Source organism: Cydia fagiglandana, chromosome 10, assembly GCF_963556715.1.
Source record: "Cydia fagiglandana chromosome 10, ilCydFagi1.1, whole genome shotgun sequence".
Taxonomy (NCBI): domain Eukaryota; kingdom Metazoa; phylum Arthropoda; class Insecta; order Lepidoptera; family Tortricidae; genus Cydia; species Cydia fagiglandana.
Genome location: NC_085941.1, coordinates 7,131,636 through 7,154,009, shown reverse-complemented (window position 1 = coordinate 7,154,009; position 22,374 = coordinate 7,131,636). Strand labels below are relative to the sequence as shown.

The following is a 22,374-nucleotide window of genomic DNA, read 5'->3' as shown; positions in this document are numbered from 1 at the left end:
CAATGTTTGACTCTTGTGTAGTCTCTACATTAATAGTAGCGGAAGAGAGTGCGAGTCGCGATTATCTTCGCTTTACAAAATCAATAATACTTATATTTACTAGGTATAAACAAAGACATATGTAACTTCGTATAAGATGAATAAAGTCTAAGGAAAAAACGTGCCTCGGAAATCAAGAAAAAGTTATTCTCAGATAGATGCCGCACACAACTTTAGCCTATCCTCGGCTAGATGGCGTGACGACACCGTTTCATATTTAACAATTTTAACACATAGATATCAGTGACTGAACACGGATCAAAATGATATAAAAATAATAAAATCATTTATCCATATATATATTGATAATTTATACGTTTTAATTTTGAGTTTTAGTCGTGTATCGATAGATGGCGGTAAATCTACTGTGATTACAAAATTTATACTGACAGGACCCCTCTATACTATCTATTCTTTTTGGTAAAAATATATACTTACCTAGAAAAAATTCTGTGTGGCAGACACTTTTGAACACAAATTGTAAATTTACAAAATATTAGAGGGTGGATGCTGACTGTAACTCTTATTTTGTTGAAAGTTCGTGATTATCTTAGAAAAACCCAATTAGAAAGACACAACGCCGTTAGTTTTTTAACAAATCTGATTGATTGCAATATTACTGGCAGATTTTCTGTGCAGTAAGCACAATATTTTATTACATTACATACAAATTATTTCCAATATGTGTAAATGTAAGTACAACAACAAGTAAGTGTTTATTTCTCTATAATTGGATTTATTACTCGGGTTGCAGTAACCACATAAAATCTGGGGTAAAATTAATACAATTTAGCAATATTATTGATGTTTCCCGTACATTAGTTTCAGCAAATAACCCATAAGTACAATTTATTTGGCTGTATGCGCCCGGATCGCATAAATCGTCATATCTGAGGTCTGTCAGTGACCCGTGCATACTGCATCACTTTATTGAATTAAATTTATTTATTGGGGGATATTGATTTATATTTATACTATTAGTATTTTATTTATAAACGGGACAAGACAAAAGTTGTCACTTGATCCACTCCTGTGTATAACAGTTAATAGTTTATGTGTACAAATATAAATAAATAGGTATTAAAAATAATACAGCATATATTCGTCTCATAGCTGATTACTGGCCGTCTCTCATGCGCGAGATTTCGGCTATAGTCCCCACGCTGGCCCAAAGCGGGTGGGACACTTCATACACACCTTTAAAATAAAATAAAAAACAAATTATACAAATGATTACATCACAAAGGTTAACAGAAAAGTTTATTCAATAACAAAACTTATACAAACTATTATTAAAATTAAGTATAGACTAAATAAATTAAAACTAAAACTAATAAAATAAATAAATAAAAAAAAAACAGAAAAGTAACTTAGTCCCATTTTATAAGGTTAAAATTTCAAACAAAATTAGACTTTATGACCCTTAACTTTATACTTGTACTCAGGAGAGATGTGAATCTAAAGAATTGCTGTGTGTCTACGACCCCAACATGAGTTGTTCTTTTTGTCCTGAAAATATTTTAGGTCACGAACTAAGCATTCTTACCGTATACTTAGCCGTTTTTCGTTTCTCTGTCTGTCTGTGTCTCTCTTCACGCTTAAACTGCTGAACCAACTAAGATTCATTCCACGAGACTATGGGACACTTGCGCCAAACCGTCTGTCACCGTTAAAGCGTTCGCAAAAAAAAAATTTGAAATTTATATTCATATATAGCTCAGGTCTGTGTGACAATGATCAATCCGTCAATTGTGGTTAGCGCAACCTGAGCGGCTACCGCGAAAACCGAAATTCGCAAATTGCGGGGATCTTTCTCTTTTACTCTAACGAAGGCGTAATTAGAGTGACAGAGAAAAATCCCCGCAATTTGCGAACTTCGATTTTCGCGGTTATAGCCCTGGGCCTAAGTCGCAGGCAGAAGCTAGTACATTTAAAAGATTGCAGTAAAATGACCAGAGTCCAATGCCCGCTGATGAATACCAACCCCCACTAAAACATTAGGACGCTACAATGCCTACTCTTCCAAATCCCCCGAAGATTGAATCCGGTCAAAGTTTCTTCGCAACTGTGTCAAAAAACTTGTAATTCCGCTCCCATTGAATTCCTCTCGTTATTTATTGTGCACGATCAAATAATATTAATCTCAGGGGGATTACAGTTGGATTTTATTCGTCTGCAAGTCGGAACTTGGAAAATAACCCTCAAACATTGTTGGCGTATGGAATAATGTGGATAGGCAATCCGCTAATGAAAGTATAATGACTGTTTTATGGCGGACATTGCTAATTAATGGTATTTTACGAGCAAAAGTTTGGGTAAAAACGGAAGCTTAGCCTTTAACTTACTGTGCCAAATATTGTTAATTGAAGATTTTATTTTGTTTTAGGCGCTAAAACTTTTATCATCACCTTGCTTTTTCTTTTAATTTGATGCTTTTTTATGTAAAATGGTCCTTTATTTGACACCGTATGTATAGGTACTTTTTAGTACGCAATAAAGTTTAAATAAATATAATAAAATAAATAAATAAATATGCCTGTATTTTTTATTACGGGATGATAATTTCTGAGGGCCTACCGCGAACCACGTTCAACGTGTTGCCTCTCTGTCGCACTTGTAAATTCGTACGCAAGTGTGACAGGGAGGCAACACGTCGAACGGTGTTCGCGGTAAGCCCTCTGTTCCGCCTAGTTACCGACGTCCTTATTGGATATTTCCAAATGGGTATTTCTTTCGGCCTATCCTCACTAATATCGTCTCGTCTTATCACATCCAAGTAGTAATCAGCTGTAGAAGTTTCTGTGCGTAAGAGAGATTATACTCTCGATAACTTAGCTTAGGGTAGAGGGCAATAAATAGAGCAATAGAGAGAGACGGAAGACCCCTGCACGTGTAATCCGAAAATTTGTTATGGTTTTAAGAGAAAAATGTAAGTGTTCGAAGAATCCCGTGGGAGTCATTCCTATGTTTTCATTTCATATTTGTCATAGGGCGAATAAAGTTTGCTAGTCGCGTGCGGCGCTTTAATGGAAAAGCTTTTATGTTTTTTTTCTTATTTATTTAATAGCAAATGCACTAAAAGCGAAGCAATGTACTCTTAAAACGTTAAAAGAGGTTTAAATCGTATTTTAATTTTATGCTTTTTTATTATCAAGATTAAAAACAAAACAGCATCAAATTTCAACGATCGACGCGCGTTATTGCGCGGAATTCAAATTCGTCCTGTGAAAAATTTGTTAAAATTTCCATCAAAAATAGCTTACATACTTTCGTGACTACAAAGCTTCGTTGCGGTTAGGAAAAACGCAATATCGCATGGGTTTGAAAGGCTGTGGATTTACAGTGTTAGCGGTAAATTGCCGGGCAGGGTTGTCAAGACGCGGGAAGTTCTTAAGTCTCGCGTGACTGTCACGGCGCGAGCTACGTCCAACTTGGAGGTTAAGTTGGTTTTAAAACTAGTGGGGATTTGCTGAGCAAATGAAGAATTAAATTTGAGGATGTGTGCTAAATAATGTTAAGAACACGAACGTCAGTGTAGCGTCAGATTTAGGGGTAACATTTTATCGGACTGATTTATATGATATTCAAATTAAATAAGTATACATTTGTAACTCATTTAAAATTAATATATGTTATTAAAGGTATATATGTACCAACATACTTCGAAAGCTGTTTCTGGACAATTTTGTACTCATATCTGTGTGCGAAATAAAGAGTGCAAAATATATGACATCCAGAAAATTACGGAAAACTTATACCTAATGTTGACCGTTATAAGGTACTTGCACCTAATAAGGCCCAGTTTTAAAGCTTGCTCAATTTCAAAATTTCATACTTTTATAAGTGTAAATGAGTTTAAATTTCTCGCCCATGTTTGGTTAGTACCATAGACAAAATTGCAAGTTCATATCAAAAATGAAAAAAATAAAAAATTAAATTAAAAGTGGGCCTTATTAGGCGCAAGTACCTTACTCCCTTTTTTCTACCTAAATAGTATTGGGAGCTAAATACTATCTATTTATTTTAAAATTGGTCCGCTCGAGTGTTTATTTACGAAATGAAAATTGTTTGATTGAGCAATAACTTCCATATTTCGGTGTATCTAAATATGTTAAAAATAAACAAAACAAACTTTTACGAGATTTTCGTAGGTTTCATTCACACAACAATACGGAAGCAAACATAACAAATCCACGTCACGCACCAAAATCTAGCAGGACTGTCATAGTCGTAAAAATATTCGACGCAGCCCTACGGGTCTTCATTGGCCACTAGAGACCCTTTGTCCTGACGGCACCGGCGAGTTTATAGTGACTTTTATTGGTTATTGCGTTCGGCTATTGCATATGATGACGGACCCTTGGTTACGCATTTGATGCAGGACGTTTAATAGTTAGGGAGTAATCATGGGGAGAATCGTCAGATAAAACTGGCTAACTTGGTTATCTTGCGACTGAAAAATTCGCCAACAGCGATTCTGATAATATGATGTGTATTAGTTTGGGCTTTTAAATGTATTATTAAAGGAAAAAGGCGATACAATTCTGAGGAGTCTGCACTCTAAACATTTTTATTCATATTCCTTCATTTCAAAATTGTATATATAATATATTAAAAACTCTCTCTCTCTCTCTTATTTCAAAAATCTTCAAAGCTCTCCGTACTTTACTTATTACTGCATGTTTCATTGTATTTGATAGTATTCAGATAAACCTCTTGCCCCTCTTCCTTGACTTGAGGAGTCCATGAAATGTCCATTGCTCCTCATAGGCAAATTTTAAGATTATCATTTATGTTTACTTCATCATTCATTGTTTTATTTATGTTTACGACGTCGAGGATAGGGCGAAGTGGAAGCAACTAACACGGAAAGCTGACCCCATCACCATGTGGGATACATAGCTCGGAAGAGAGAGAGAGATTTATGTTTACTTCATATGACGTCAGATGCCAGATACTGTTAACTAGCCAGACTAAAGTAAACAGTCGCAAATACTCCATCTGCGGTTATAATTAACAGCACCATAACACCATAGCCAACCTATTCCGGGTAATAAAATATGCAAATCGTTGGGGAGTGACATCAATTATCTATGTAACTAATATTGCATAGTATAATTATAGTTTGTAATTACAAACTATATATCTATGCGTTGCGGTAGAGAATATCCCCAAAGGACCTGACGAATTTGCTCAGAGATTACGGAACGGACCCCGCTTCACTGTATTTGGTATAGTATACATATCCCGTTAATTTGTACTAGGATTAACTGTTGTATCGTTAATTTTGTTTGCACACTCCAGTCCATAAAGCGAAACACGCAGAAACAGAGCCCACAACACACTTCATGTGGCGATAACTTTATTACTTCCAAATATTTACGCCACTCCAGCCGGAGTTGCCCTTTTGAGAAACTTGCCCGAGATATGTTCCTAATTTGCCTTTCAAATACTTGGAAACACTTACGGAAGTATTCAAGAGAGCCGCTTTGACTGCGAAAATACGCAAAGAGCCTAGTGTTACGTGCAAACTATCTCGGCAAGAAGGCGAGTTGGCGATGCTAAATTCCGTCCGCGTAATCGCCGAAACACCGTCCCTCGGGACCCAGCGGTGTGCCCTCCCTATCTCCGACATTCTTACAGTTTAATGTATGCAAACGCATTTTGTTTCAAAGCCTGGCTCCCTCAAGGACGGTGTTACTCGAGAGGCCTCGGGCGGTCTTCACCTCAGCCGCCTACAGAAGTTTTTCCTCCCGTGTGTGTCACAACATACTCTTTGATCTTCTCAAATGCGAATATAATGTCGGAACCAGTTAAGACCGTTCCTTTTTTCCTTTATCTGAATGTACCTACACTATTCCGACGAAAGTTTTTTTGCGATGTCGTGTTACGTTCACAAGGTTTTTTCGAGTAACATCTTTTGCGGAAGTGAGATAACAAAACAAGTCAGTTTTTTCTTTTCCTATTGTTTCTATTTGTTATATTTATTTAAACTTATATTAGAATAGGTACAGTAAAATTTTATGGCTTTAAATAACAAAGAGGTTTGTCACATTTGTTTGCAGTAATTAAATCGCTTCTGTGATTAAGGAGCGAAATAATAATTCATAGAGGGAAAGCATTTCAATACGTCAGCTAAGTAACGACGTCCCATACATCACAGGCATATTAACGTCAAGTAGGGCTCTTAAACTAGTCCTCAATTCGTCTTGCGCCAAAAATAGGTATTTTTATTGATGAGGGATATTTGACGACAAAGTAACCAGTAACGGACCATGTGGCGTCCTCAAATAGAATTTGAGGCGAACTCCTTAGGGCTTGTGCACAAATCACGCGAGGTTCGATGGGGGGAGGGGGTTCACGATAGATCACGTTGGGGGGTATAAGGAAACCTCGCCTGTATTTTTCTACAGTGAGCGAAACTAAAAAAAACCTACCACATGAGTGGATACTTTTTTTCGGTTTAGTTAAACATAAATCTTCACTTTGCACTTCATAATAGCGAGTCTATTTAACGATAATAGAAAAATAAACAAGATTTTCTAAATACAATACTATATAGAAAATCATAAACTTTGTTCGAATGAAAAAATTTCAAAAAAATACACGTGAGGTTGTGTGGGGGGAGGGGGTAGCCAAAAACCTCACCAAATATCACCAAGGGAGAGGGGGAGGTCAAAAAGTAGCCAAAACACCACGCGTGATTTGTGCACAACCCCTTAGCGTCACACGTGGCGCGCCGAAAACAGATCGTTTCCTTTAAAAAAGTTAATTTGGCATTTTTTGTGACTGAAGTGTTACAAAAAGTGTCACTTTTTAAACCGAAAAAGGGCATGTGCTCGATAATGAGACGTTAGTGGGGTGTCTAGAAATGTGACTCTCTTAACGATTAATAGGGTGCTTTTTGTTGTGAAATACTATCACTTGTCACCTAAGTGGCGTTACAATATCGGAAACTAGGATTTTTTTAATAATTTCCGACGTAGCAGACATTTAAACTTAAGTTATAAGGGAAATCTAAAAACATACTTACAGCTAGATTGTCTTTGTCAGATAGTTTTTACCCATTTGAATTTTTACTTCAAAACGATAAAAATAAAGTAAATATTCAAAACATCCAATTGTATGATTCTTAATATTAACTTTATAATCATTGAAATAAGGTAGAAAGTCTAATATATAAAATCCATCTGCCAATCTTAAACTAAAGATTTAACGCATTGTTTAAAGTTGCGTGTTCGTTAAGTACTTTAATAAAAATGCCGAGCTTTTAAAGATTCCATCGCTATTTCGTACATTTGGCAGTTAATTTTAAAATACGACAATTAACAAAAACAAATATTTCCGCTAGCCATGCGTGCTAAAAAAAACAAAAGGTATGGTTACTGTACCGAAATTCCAAAACATTTGCCTAATTAAATTTATTATGGTGGGCGAGATTAACGGTTATAGCTATATGGATAGCGTGCTTACTTCCATAATGACCGTTTGTACATTTCAGTTTGGTTTTATCATTCTCTTATCTGACAATTAAGTAATTATAAAAATCAACATTGTTTTAAGGCGAATAAAGTATATTTTGGAAAAACACTGTAATGAGCATCGACGATTCTTAACTTCCTTAATTAGAAAGCTTTTTTTCAATCAATTTGTGCTAAATCTTCTAATTAGGTCAATGGAGTGAAATAGACTTGATGAAAGCTCAATAGGTATATCGTTTACGAGGTACTTTTAATAGGTACAGTCAAGGAATTTAAATTCCGACCCATTTCGTACTTTGTCACAGTGACAATCAATATGAAAGCCGCTAGAGACCTCATACGGTTGTCACTGTGACAAAGTACGAAATGGGTCGGAATTTAAATTCCTTGACTGTACCTATCTACCTATATACCTAACGCTTACCTACGCGTAAAGGAATACGAGTGAAATAAAAAGTCTGACAAAATTTTATTAAAACGAGAGCTCAATCTGAATCTCTTCCGTAAACATTTCACAGCGTTCTCTTATTTTTTTTACTTGCATTATATTTCATTTGCTAATGTCAGAGCAAACAACTATTCCCTACAATTCCGGGGATCTCATATATATGCAGGATTAAGAACTAACCAAGATGTGACATTCTGAATAAGGGCATATAAGGGCTTACGATCAAATTATTTCGGCCTATAACTCTAGTTAAACGCAGCTACGCCCTAATACCCTCTTGATGGATGAGCCTTCACCACGACAGTAATAAATGTAAACAAAATGCTCGCTTTTGCCCTAAAAACATTATTAATGAATAGCCCTGCTGATAACTTTAATTGTGTTGGATGCCTCGACTTGTCCTTACGATCTCCACAAAAGATAGTGTTCCGGGAGGCAATTTTTTCGCTCCTAAATGTCACATTCTTGACACAAAAGATCCTATTACGTCACTCAATTCATTATACACCTTTCCTACCACGGTTTCTCGTTTTTTAACCACTTGACATTTAAATTTGTGCTATTAAGGTCTAAAATCGAACACAAGGAGTAGTCATAGGGATTTTTTATGTGCATAACTGTGTGTCAGGACAAAAAGTGCGACCTAAAATTCTTCGTAATAGAGAAAATATTTGAATGAGCATTTTTTAAGCACACGAATGTGTAAAACAGTGGATTTTTTTTTACGAAGACTGTCCTCTTGCGGTGGGGGCGACGGAAATTTGTTAAAATTCCATTGAAAACATGCGACGCGTTAGTCATTGGAATCGTATTAAATTCCCGATAACCGATGAATGCAATAAAATCGTTCTGTCCGTGTGACAATAAGTTAGATTTATTAACGGAAGATAGATCGAAATGGCACTAAGCGGTTTAATTTGCTTAAGTAGCTTCCAATACATTCAAAAAACTATAAAAGAAAATAAAAAAAATGGTTTTATTTGTAACTAAGGCAAAGTTTAGACTAGCAAGAACTTGCTTGCAATCTGTATCTAGTAAAATCTTAGTTTTATTTTTTAACGAGCCTATAAAATGTCCCACTGCTGGGCAAAGGCCTGTTAGTTTTATAATAATAGAAAATAAAGATACCTGACACACAAACTGTAAAATGAGCTAAATAGTTTTTTTGGGCATTTTCGTCTTAACTTAAAAGCGTGACTGTTGTGTTTAAGTCACTTCTTACTGTTACTTTCCTGGCAAAATGTATGGATTTTTTGTGCCTATTACTAACCATTATACACAGATAATAGGTACCTAAGTGAAAACGCTTTATTAATTATTATAACTTGCTTCATAGATATGCCTACTTAATTCCTTTAAATACCTGACTACTTACTCACAACAGTTTCTACGAAGAAAACAACCATGTCACTAAAGATTTCCTCTGTATAAAGATGATTAAAGCTCTGTAATTGCTGATTCAGCCGCAGCATCAAAAGAAACAACCGGATCGATCCACTAATTGGTTTAAATGCCCCGAAAAGGAGTTCATCAAAATGACAATCGTATTGCGAATTCTGGAGAAGAAGTTACGAGTCACAAAACATGCGGCTTTATTAAATTAAACACATAGGATTAAGTGTTTGAGAATGTTGGGAAGAATTCAGTGACATAGGATTTTAAGTCATACATAACATTTTCATAGTTAAAGGCCAGAGCATACTGACTGGCTGCGTGCGCTTAAATGTTTGAGCGACGAACGCATGATTTCTGGGATAAAAACTATCTTATGTGAAGGACATAACAACCTCTCTACCAAATTTCATCTAAATCGGTTCAGCGGCTAAGCGTGAAGAGGTAACAGACCGACAGACAGACTTGCGTTTAGAATATTAGTATGGATTATAAACCTGGTAGGGATTATTCATAGATTTTATTAATCTGATAAATCTTCTCAGAAACGCCTGATAGAATATAATGAGCAAAATTTCTACAAATTGGTTAACTCTATAATTCGTAGGCGTAATTTTAATAGGATAAGAAAAATTATTAATAGACACTTCTAAGAAATTGTTTTCTAATCCACAAGAAAAAAGTGTTCCATTAATGCTCTTATTATTTTGTTTTCGGATCAATAAACGTCTCAATCGTTGGTAAGAAGGACACAAACAAAGTTTACGGTTGATCTATTCTGTTTTATGAGATCCTTTGTTATTTGTTACGCATATTTGGATACGAAAAGACGTGATCAAAGATTCTAACATTTATAGCAAGTATTTTCTTCATATTACAATGATTATGAGGACTCTTATTATGAATAAGTTTGATGTCGACTATGAAAATAATAGTTTTTTGGTCTGGTATGGAGTGAGTACTCTTGTCTTACTATATTTTAATAATATATAATAATAATAAATTATTGATTCAAGACCATCGAGAATCATTGTGTTAGTAATATAAATAATCTTATCCAAGTGTATCTAATCGTATCCTTCTATACATAACTATCCTTAATAACTATAACTGTACATTTATTTAATAATGATTATTTAGAAGCATAACTGAATTACTTAAACATTGAAAATAACACGACCAATGTGTTAAAATTACTAGATAATATCATAGGCAGATAATTAAAAACTCGAACAACAAATCAAATGCATTTTTCTATTGACTTAAATTTTACATTATTGATAATAACACTTGTAATTATTCGCAATAGGTAAATACGGTTTTACTAACCTCAGGGTAGATTTGGTAAGGTTAAGAAGGTAGACGTTTATTTTAAAATTAAGTAAATAGTCGCACTCCAAATTTTCTGGCAAACTTGAGATTAAGACGCTGTTACTTAGCTCAGTCAAATTTACATATCATAAATGTAATATTTAGCTCCAACTTGCTAATTAGAGTACTATGTAGCGTTAGTAGCGACATGGATCTCTCAAGGAATATTTAATTTATCTAACTATTAACTAATATAAAGACAGCTTTACATGAGAGCACTTTTAAGAGCACGCATTAACGTGCATACTAGCGCCGTTGCTAATTAATCGTGATTATTTTTTACGACAGGTATTTAAAAAAGGGGGCCACTATGTACTGTATTGTGTATCTCAGTACCTTTTGAATACTTCAAACTAGTTTTTATGTTGCTGGATTCGTCAATCTATGCGTCCAAAGTTAAAACGGCCGTTTTTGTTTTGAGGTCCTAGTAAAAACTAGTTTGATGTATTCAAAAGGGACTTAAATACACAATACAGTACGTAGCGGCCCCCTTTTTTAAATACCTGTCGTTAAATTTAAATAATCACGATTATTTGGCAGTGGCGCTAGTGTGCACTTTGATGGGCTCTTAAAGTTAACAGACATGTATGTAGGATAGTAAGTAAAAATGATAGAAAGTAAATGAAAACGATTGATTTAATTTAAATAAAGGTCAGATTTAAAATAGCAGTTGAAGATGCAACCGGGATAAATGCTAAAGTGACCTAGTATGTCATTCCACTGTAGGTAAGTACCTAATATGTACTTAAAATCCTAAATTTCAATCCAACAAGCCGGTTGGGCATGCCAAAGAAATAGTAGGTACTCATTATAGTTTTTTATTTTTATTTTTTATTATGAATGGGCTTACTCATGGCCACAGACTAGCCGAGGCGTAGACGTGGCCTACGATGGAGCGAGCTCGCCCAGAAGGTGCCTTTTCACTCTTGATTTGAGTCAATACATAAAGTACATTTAATAATAGGTACACATACATTCCGTAATAAGTACATTTGAAAAACATTAACCTCCCTTATACGCCCTTTAAGTATGGTTTTATTTAATAACTTTCAATTATGAGTACATTTAAGTAATGTAAAATAAGTATTGCCAATAACAATCTAAGCCAGACAAAAAACTTCAGTGGAAAAGATAAATCAGTTATTTCTAAGAATTATAATATCTTTTTGTATTACTCTAACGACGTCTCATTACATTTATATACTTACTCGAAAAATCCGAAACACAATCATACGTAAAGTTCACTAACTGAATCCATTCTCGATGCTAGGATTCACTCATGTGTGTCCTAAATAGCCCCTGGTCCTTATAAAGTTCGGTCGCCTTTCGAACCTTTTCAACTTTTCTCCTATAGGATCTGAAAACTTATTCGACGCTCAAATTATTCTGCATCATCAGTCTTTATCAGCAAATTCGGATACCTTAGCCTCCTAGACAGTTTCACCCTAGGCTAAAAATAACTTTTAAATACTTTTGTAACAAAGACAATAACTGTACTATTGGATTTCTGCTTTCATAAATTCAAATTACTTATAAGAGTTATAAGGCTACATTAGTCTATGCTTCGCACAAACTACTCCCTTAGGAGGAAAGTTTCATTAGTGTTTTTTTTCTTAAAATTAGTTAAGTCAACTGTTATTAATACCGACAGCGAAACGCTTTTATATTAGCGTGTTGTTTTCAACTCTTGCTAATAACCGATTGCCTACTTAGGTTAGGTTTGGTCCATAATTTAATTAGGCTTTTGGTAACGGTACCTTGTAAGTAGGTATTAATTAACACAATTTTAAAATTTCATAACCTCCTGAGATAAATTAGAGTTACGTTCAAAAACCCACCACCAAAAACTGTCAAGAAAACCGGAACTAAATTGGTCAGTCCGTTGAAATACTTAGAATCAAAGTTAACCGTCAAGAATCAAGACCGTCTTTGAATTCAATAGCGTTTGGTATAAATCAGAAACACAGTGTTTCGTTTTATTGGTGTAAGTATAAACAGAGAGTCACAGAATGTAGACGACTTGCCTCTGGAAGAAATTGGTTTGCGCACCAACCACGCTCAGCCTAAACACAATAAGTAAATAGCTAAGTATATAGTTACCATCATTTGGCAATGAGTATCAAAATTATGCAAGTTTGGTTTTTGTGTAGGGTAGGTCAAAAGATCAAAAGGAGCAAACGGACTTTAATAGCTATCTACTGATTATCATTTCATCCGGATAAAGGAAACCCTCTAATTTTCTGTTAACTGTAGTTCAATTCAACTGTCGGAATGACATAGACTACGGTGGCCTTAATAAACGATGGGGACAGTCAAATTTCACGATAGCCACAGTATACACACATAAAGGGTAGTTATATATATCTATCCAGTCGCCGGACACTCTCCTATCTTGCTGCTAAGAGCGACAGCGAAATAACACTTACCTATATATATATCGGTGGATGGTGTTTAGCAAAAATGTGTCAACCACAGAGTCAACCCACATGCATTTTGCTTAAATTTTTTTGAGTTGACATTTTACTGTGTAATCATGTTAGTTGACACATTAATTACGCAAAGTTATTCATTTTTGGTTCTCCCGTAGAGTCTGGTAACAAATAACGTGCATGGTGACCTGACATGTTGAATATCCAGTTTTGCCAACCCTACCTGTAGGTGAGCTCTTTCCCTCCGTGAGTTCGCGTTTCGCTTTTAATTAGTTGCGAGTTGTTATTATTGTTACGGCGAATATACCCATAAAAATTACCAGGCACCTTATCACTGGCTTTTACGCTCCTCTGTGCCGCGTGGAGAATTGGAATAATACCAGTTTACTTGAGCATCTCATTACGAAAACAATGTGAGACATAATTTTTATCTTTTGTTGTTTGCATAATTCCAGGCTTTTTGCATTTTTTAATAAACGTGGGAAAATTAAATGAGGCCTAGTCTTGTTCCTTTCTAGCGTTTTCTGACAAAGTAAGCAGTAACTTGGCCCTACTTTTTATATAGATTATCTTGATATTATTTAAATTTATTTGTGACGATCACAATATGGATTCCTATAAATTCTAGTACCTACATAGCTACACTACCTTGAGGCACTCCATATAAATAAAATATAAATTGTCATTAATGTAATTTGAACTATAATCATAATATATGTTGTGAAATAAATAAATCTAATATATAAGTACCTAGAGTAGAAATATACACGTGTTTTTACAGTAAGTACCTATAGTTCGTTTTTTTTAGCATTAGAAAGAACTTGCAAGAAGGTAAGCGATCTTGACATGTCTTTTAATTGAAAAACGCTTTATAAAAATATAAAACTATTACTTATGAAAGTAGAAGAATATAAATGATCGTATTAGATTCATAATTGTTACATATTTTCCGTAACTTATTTTTAAAATGTGTTTTTCAATTAAAAGACACATCAAGATTGTTTACCTAATTTCTAATGCTAAAAAAACGAAGTATATAAATAGAGCCGGAAAATATAGCCTCAGCCTACGCTCTCTCTTTGAGATACGGTAGAACGGAAACAATTGACCTATAGGTACCTACGTGCCTATACAAGAAGCGGAGTTTTTAGTATTTATTTTATATAGGTACTTATTTCAATAAGAGTTTACACACAAAACAGATTATTAACACCGGGCAAACATGAGTCGATCCGAAATTGAAATCGAAATAAATTGGGACGAATGGGAGCCTTCAGTATTATAGTATAGCATTAGAAATAAGGTAAACAATCTTCGATATTAAACTTTCGTGAGACATATTTCAAATTGTTTATACGACAATGGTTTCACTCACTTGAATTTTTAGTCGCTATTGGCGACATATTTAAACCCGTTGTCGTATAAACAATGTAAACAATCTTGATATGTCTTTTAATTGAAAAACACGTTTTAAAAATAAGTTACGAGTTACGACAAACATGTAACAATTATGAATCTAATACGATCATTTATATTCTTCTGCTTTCATAAGTAAGTTTTTGAACTTTAAAAAGCGTTCAAGATCGCTCACCTTCTTGCCCTTAGCCATTGCCTAATAATATGTAAGTGCTCATTATCCCCCTTATTCATAAACATTTACTAAAGTTCACAAGCCGATAATAATCGTTTGTCGCTTTCCGACGTATCGGTATGATGGAAAGGGACAAACGATTATTATCGGCTTGTCAACTTTAGTAAACGCTTATGAATAAGGGGGTATATAATTAGTCACCCTATTCCCAGGGCATAGAGTCTGTGCGGAAAGAGAAGAGTTGTGAAATGTATGGGATCTAATACATTCTACGATTCTTCTCTTTCCGCACAGACTATAAAGGCATCCTAAATCCAAAGACAACTTGACCTAATCCTCCTTGTGGAACTATTAATTAATCAAGAGTCCATTCTCGAGCGGCCACGTCCCGATGGCCCAAGTTGCGCTTTTGTGGCTGTCCTAATGTTGTTTACATTGTCGTTAATTAAATGGGGACCGGAGGTGTAATTAGCTCCATTTTAGAGGATACCACGAGGACAAAGGAAGGCGTATGCCGGATATTATTTATGTAGGCGCACTTGAGGAACTTTACTTGTGATTGTGACGTCGGAAAATGGGATGTGCGAGGGTTCATGTGACTTGTGTTAATAGGTTTGTATGTACAGTCACCTGCAATAATATGTTACTCTTCGAAGGCCGCAAAAATATCTGACACGCTCTTATGGCTCTACAAATAAGAGCGTGTTACATATTTTTGCGGCCTTCGAAGAGTAACATATTATTGCAGGTGACTGTACATCTTAAAATACACTCGGGTGCAAAGAAATCATACCACCAATTTTTTTTTTGTAAAAACTGTAAACGTGGCCGTGACGGTATACCTATACATAATTATATTTTGGCAAACACAACCTGTCAGTCATTACCTAAGGACCAGGAAAATTATACTCATTTCTTTCTTTTCAGTGCTATGATTCTCTATGCCTGTGTTTGAAACGAGGACAGTCCTGGGCCAAACTGCCCTATGATGAACACAGTGTCCGCCTTCGCTTCTAGAGAAATGGTCCAGACTATGATTGATCCACCATCCTGCAACACGTTCTTCGATGCAAAGGGCCTACCGCGAACCACGTTCGACGTTTTGCCTCCCTGTCAGACTTATTACGTACGAATTTACAAGTGCGACAGAGGCAAAACGTCGAACTAGGTTCGCGGTAGGCCCTAAGTATTTAGAGAACCGCTCGGCAGGCCTTCTGTAGACTCGTGCTCGTCCTTCATAACGTAGCCGTAACCGCGAAAATCGAAGTTCGCAAATTGCGGGCATTTTTCTCTGTCACTCTAATTACGCCTTCATTGGAGTAAAAGAGAAAGATCCCCGCAATTTGCGAATTTCGGTTTTCGCGGTAGGCACAGGGCATTTGCAGCTCTGTGCGTCCCTATCATTTAGTCATCTTCTAACAGTCTAGGCGGGTACGGATGCGCGAGCATCAGCTGAAAGAAACGTTCCAGGTCTCTAGGAGCTTCTGCTGAACCCGAACAGCATTCAGTCGACGATTTCGTAGCGTGGAACAGCGAGGAACAAATAACTTGTATTTGAGATCCACGCCATCTGTACACGATGTTTTAAACTATTTTCAAGACTTGTGAAATATATTAAACAAATCAACGCCCTCTAACGGCATTAGGCTGTATTAACGAAGTTCGATACATGTTCGGTACGACAACTAAAGTTCATTCTTAAACTACCAGATGGCACGCCTTAAATATAAATAAATGTAATACAAATTCAAGAAAGCCAAGAAATATGTTTGCTATCTTGTTTAAATAAAATAAACATAATATTCGTCGCGTCTTTTATTTTATGAAAAGTATTTAATTATCATCAAGTTTTTGAACGGACTGTCGTTGATTTTCTTTTTACTTGCTTGACATTGACATATAGTTGACAAATAGTACAAAGGCAATTTTGAGATTTGTTTGTGTGTAACAAATATTGTAAATTATGGAGGATATACAAGTAATTACCCAAGATTTTGTGAACGTACATATCACGAAATCTGACGCTGATATCGGAGCCCCAGTCGAGAGGCGTTTCAAAAAAGGAATAACAGTCTCCGAGTTTAAGGTTATGAGTCACCTACCGTGTAAATTCTTTTTATTTACGTTAAAATATTTTAAAAGTACACACTCATTTAGAACAAGGCTTATTTCTTTCCTTAGAAATCTTTATATGAGATCTTAAATAATTGATTTTAACAGATATCCTTAGAACAGAATCAAATTATAGCAGTTGTACAAAATGTATTTTTTTAGGCTCCTATGTTGTCTTGTCCTACTGCTTGGCAAAAGCCTTCTTGTTGATGATCTTGAATGATCCCTCCATTTCTACATAAATCAATCAATCAGTTAATTTGAACAGTATTGTCTATAAACAAAGTTCAATACAAATAAAATTGATAGTAAGTATAGTTCGTTTTTTTTAGCATTAGAAAGAACTTGCAAGAAGGTAAGCGATCTTGACTTGTCTTTTAATTGAATAACGCCTTTTTTAAAATCAAAAACTATTACTTATGAAAGCAGAAGAATATAAATGATTGTATTAGATTCATAATTGTTACATATTTGGTGTAACTTATTTTTAAAATGTGTTTTTCAATTAAAAGACGCATCAAGATTGTTTACCTTATTTCTAATGCTAAAAAAAAACGAAACTAATGAATTTAAGCTTGATGTTAACCGACCTTTTTTTTTTAGACTAAGCTAGAACTTGTTACCGGAGGCAATGCTACCACAATGAAACTGAAGTTGTTTGACAGTAAAAACAATTATGTGTGTGACATAGACAACGACAATGCCCTGCTTGGGTCCTACCCAATAGATGATGGAATGAGGATACATGTGGAGGACAAATTTGTTTTGCTCAGTGACGTTAGCTCATCAGATAGTGCAGAAAGGTATATTACTATTTATTTGTTAGCTTGTTCTGTCCCACTGCTTGGCAAAGGCCTCTCTCTTCTTCCAGGCATCTCGGTTTTAGCCAAAATTAGGCAAATCTCTTTGAAAAACATTGTTGTAAGTGTGTAAAATGACAACCCAAATTCAATTCTCAAGTTAAAATATCAAGGTAGTTTTTTGCCTGGCAAATTTAGACCCTGGGGCTCTTAAGAGTTACTTAACACTTTATAGGGTATTATCATATGATTTTATGGGTAAGGAAAATGACCAATCCGAAACTTTTTTTTTTATAATGCCCTTAGACACATAGGCGTACCCACGGTGGGGCAAGGTGGGGCAGTTGCTCCACCCTGGTCTCTGACCATAAGCTAAAAATTTCTGTTTCAACCGTACCCTGTTACCACGTACCCAGCCTCCCCTACTTCTGCCCCACCCCTTAAAAAATGTTGCGTACGCCCATGCTTAGGCAGGATTTTTACAACTAGGTGCCAATGAGGCTTGAATTGAGGATTTCTTATAATCTTGCCTGTTAAAGGGTTAATATTTTTATGCCAATCCACAATGCCTACTTTTTTGGCTAATGTTTCAGATTTCGTTTGTCAGAAGAGGAATATGAGAAGAAAGGAGACACGGTGCGCTCATTCCTGCAGCGGAACAGGCTCGGCAAGTACAATGAGGAGGAGATGGCCAAAATGAAGGAGCAGCAGCAGCAGGAACTGGAGGAGGAAGCCAGGTATGCTGTCATTTATAGGATCCATACGTAAAGGGTAAAAACGGGACCCTATTACTAAGACTCCGCTGTTTGTCCATCCGTCTGTCTGTCACCAGGCTGTAACTGATGAACCGTGATAGCTAGACAGTTGACATTTTCACAGATAATGTATTTCTGTAGCCGCTATAACAACAAATACTAAAAATAAAATAAGTATTTAAGTGGGGCTCCCATACAACAAACGTGATTTTATTGCCGTTTTTTGCGTAATGGTAAGTGCGCAAGTCCGACTCGCACTTGACCGGTTTTTTGATATGGGGCAGCATATCACATGACACTGTAGAAATGACGAAAATGATGTTGTGACAGGTGTTTTCCGTCCGTGATACGAGTAATATCACATGAACACATTGTGTTTGGGGGTTAATGATTTAATAATAGAGCAAGCTGAAAACAAATTTAATGTTATTAGTGTTAAAAAGACCTTATGCAGTACTAAATGCGAATTTGAATTTACCTATCCTGACTAACAGTCCCTAAAATATAAAAAATATGCATTCTCTTTAGATCCAGTCGATAGATCCAATATGGTATATTTTGAATATGGTATTACATACATTTTTCTAGGCTGGCAGCATCGGTGCTTGTAGGCGCGCGTTGCGAAGTGCGCGTGCCATCGCAGGGCGTACGGCGGGCGACAGTGCGGTACAACGGGCCGCTAGAGGGCGCTAAAGGGTTGTGGATCGGCGTGCAGTATGACGAGCCGCGAGGCAAGAATGACGGCGAGTGAGTACCATCGACCACACTGTTAACTGTACATCGGTGGACCTTATGCCCTATGTGATAAGGTCCACAAGGTGTAAGGTATTTTTGATAAATTATTGTCCCGGCATTTTGCCTCGGCTCATTAAATTAGAGCCTGGGGTCCACTTAACCTCTAGCCACCCAGAGACCTATAAAAAGGTCTCCTGTTCCATTCTAATTTGAACTTTGTGTGGACAAGATAAAATTTCATTTTGCTTGGCAAAGTTTGCAATTGGGCGGCTAGAGGTTATCAACTAATCCCATGATTTTACTTGGTTTCATTTTTGATAAATTATTTCAGACCCAATTAGTTATGTAATAAATATATTATTCATGTATTTAATTATTTATTTTATCATTACAGAGTTAACGGCAAGCGGTACTTCACATGCCCTCCGAAATACGGCGGCTTCGTCAAGCCAGCATACGTCACAGTCGGCGACTTTCCCGAAGAGGAATTCGATCTCGACGATGAAATATGATCGCATTCACTGAAACGCTTATTCATTTTATAAATTAAACGTCAACCTCTGCATTCGTCAAATCCAGCTTCGCGATGTACAGTCACCTGCATGAATATGTTACTCTTTGGCGGCCGCAAAAATTTGTGACATGCTCTTATGACACAGAATAAATAATAGTAAGTACTACCATACAGAAAGGACACTTCCTACAACCCGAAGTTTGACAGCGGTTCAGGGTTGAATCATGCTATCCCTTTCGGCTATTTAGGGTTATCAAAATTCAAGTGATTATCTTATTTGTGGTCGTGCACGCAAAAGGAAGTCAAATGGTGTCAACCCTAATAATTACTCGGAGCAATGCTGATCGAACGGAGCCGAGTTTGACCGAAGTGAGGAGTGTCTCCCCACTGCTTATGGCTCTACAAATAAGATCGCATCAGATATTATTGCGGCCTTCGTTGTGTTACATATTATTGCAGGTGATTGTACAGCCGCAAAATTGCATGGGTACTTTACGAATGAATTCATTCATGCAATTTTGCGACTTTGGTACAGTTAACAGCAAAGCTTGCTAGGCATGCTCCACTGGCACTGAATAATTGCTCTCTTAGGGCCCCCCCACATCTGGCGTCTTTCGAGCGTCGGCGTCTACAATTCTATGGCCGACGTCGACGCAACGTCGACGCAGCGTCGACGCAACTGCGCAGCGACGTCATTTTCCACAGCGCTGGACCGACGCCGACGCTCGAAAGACGCCAGATGTGGGGGGGCCCTTAACTTTAAAGTTGTGTGCGAAAACTGCATAGCTATTTATGCTGCGTACTGTCCACTTATGTGATAGATTTGATGTTTTTATTTCATGGTTGCATTAATTTTTCTTATATTTATAGCTTGCGGGCAAGTTAACTCACCACTCATAAGTTTGCAAGACGCAAATAGATTAATGGAGTGAGATTATTATTACATTAGTGTACTAAAATTATGATTTTATAAAATACTGAAACAATTTTGTGCTCACCAGTAAATTACTTGATTTAAAATATTCTTAAAATGCGCGTTACACTCACTGTAAAGGATTATTCGCTCTTAAGATTTGCCATTTGGATGTAACTTCTGTAATATGGATGAATTTCCATACAATTCGGGTCCAAATTGAAGATATCTGTGAACTTGTGATTGTGAAAAGCGGACTTCGTACATTTTAAGAATGTTTTACTATATCCAACCAAATTAATTTGATAGAATCCTTTCTGTTTTATGTATAGATAGAGCAAAGGACCGTAGCTTGGTTGGATTACCTATATCATATCCATGGATAGTTTTTTTTTTACTTGAACAAATAAAATTGGTCTCTGCAAAAAAGTTGATTTTTTACGTGTTTGGTATATAAGAATTTTTACTTGCTAATCATGTTAAAAATCCATTCCACAATGTCTTTTAAATTATAATTGCTTAACATTAATTGTAAATTCGCTTTGTAATGTTTAATTTATGAGGCACTATTTTTAAAAATAAATAAAAATACTAAAACTATGTTTTTTTTTCAATAAATATCCTTTTACTGGATAGTTTACTTTCACAAATGACATAATAATGAGATTGATCTTAAACTTTGGCCATGATGAAAGTTTCTGGATCAAAAAGAACAGTATAGTAGGGTTAGTAAGGAACACAAATGTATGGAAGTGCATGCACTTTAGTCTCAGGCGATGCCGCTTGGCACGATTGTTCCTTAGGTCAAACAAAGTTGATCTGACCCGGTAGACAGGAATCGTACCATGCAGACCCCCCAAAAAGGGGGGGTGAAAGGGTCCCGAACCTTTCATCCCCCCCCCCCCCTTTTTGGGGGGTCTGCATGGTACGATCTCCTGGCTACCGGGCCAGATCAACTTTGTTTGACCTAAGGAACAATCGTGCCAAGCGGCATCGCCTGAGACTAAAGTGCATGCTAAATGACCTTACTGACCCTAATATATACGAGCCACCCAACACTAGCGTTACCCGAGCGTCGGCGTCTAGTCAACTCTGGCTGCTGCACGACGCGACGTTGGCACAACTGCGCAGCGACGCCATTTTTCATAGCGCTGACTAGACGCTAACGCTAGTGTAGGGTGGCCCTAATACTTTACAATGGAATCAATCTGAAAAGGTTGCATTATGTGTATGAGGGATCGAAGGTCATCGCGAATGGCTTTGGGTTTAAAAAAAACCGGGCAAATGCGAGTCGGACTCGCGCACGAAGGGTTCCTTACCATAAAGCAAAAAAAAAAAAACGGAAAAAAATGCAAAAAGAAAACGGTCCAAGTACTGACCACTCCCGACGTCTTTTAACTTTGGTCAAAAATCACGTTTGTTGTATTGGAGCCCCATTTAAATCTTTATTTTATTCTGTTTTTAGTATTTGTTGTTATAGCGGCAACAGAAATACATCATCTGTGAAAATTTCAACTGTCTAGCTATCACGGTTCGTGAGATACAGCCTGGTGACAGACAGATGGACGGACGGACGGACAGCGAAGTCTTAGTAATAGGGTCCCGTTTTACCCTTTGGGTACGGAACCCTAAAAACGGAATGATCACACTAAGGTAGAAGTACTAGTTCTCGACGCTGCACTAGTATTCGACATGGGCATTTTATGTCTAAGTGACAAGGATTAAATTTGAATACAGTAAAATCTTCGCCGTTCAAATTTAACCTATATTACTTTGACAGAAAGTGCCCATGTC

At 36.4% G+C, this 22,374-nt stretch overlaps 1 protein-coding gene and 1 long non-coding RNA gene across 2 annotated transcripts in view; one reads left to right on the top strand and one right to left on the bottom strand.

Annotated features, from left to right (window-relative positions):
* Positions 1-22,374, bottom strand: part of LOC134668174 (uncharacterized) — a 764,384-nt gene that overhangs the window by 488,340 nt on the left and 253,670 nt on the right. The window lies entirely within an intron of this gene.
* Positions 16,654-20,264, top strand: LOC134668426 (tubulin-folding cofactor B-like). The gene is made up of 5 exons (XM_063525907.1): positions 16,654-16,837; positions 17,467-17,666; positions 18,257-18,400; positions 19,007-19,165; positions 19,548-20,264. Exons 1-5 carry the CDS (start codon positions 16,715-16,717, stop codon positions 19,663-19,665), a joined length of 744 nt encoding a protein of 247 aa, XP_063381977.1. The 5' UTR covers positions 16,654-16,714; the 3' UTR covers positions 19,666-20,264.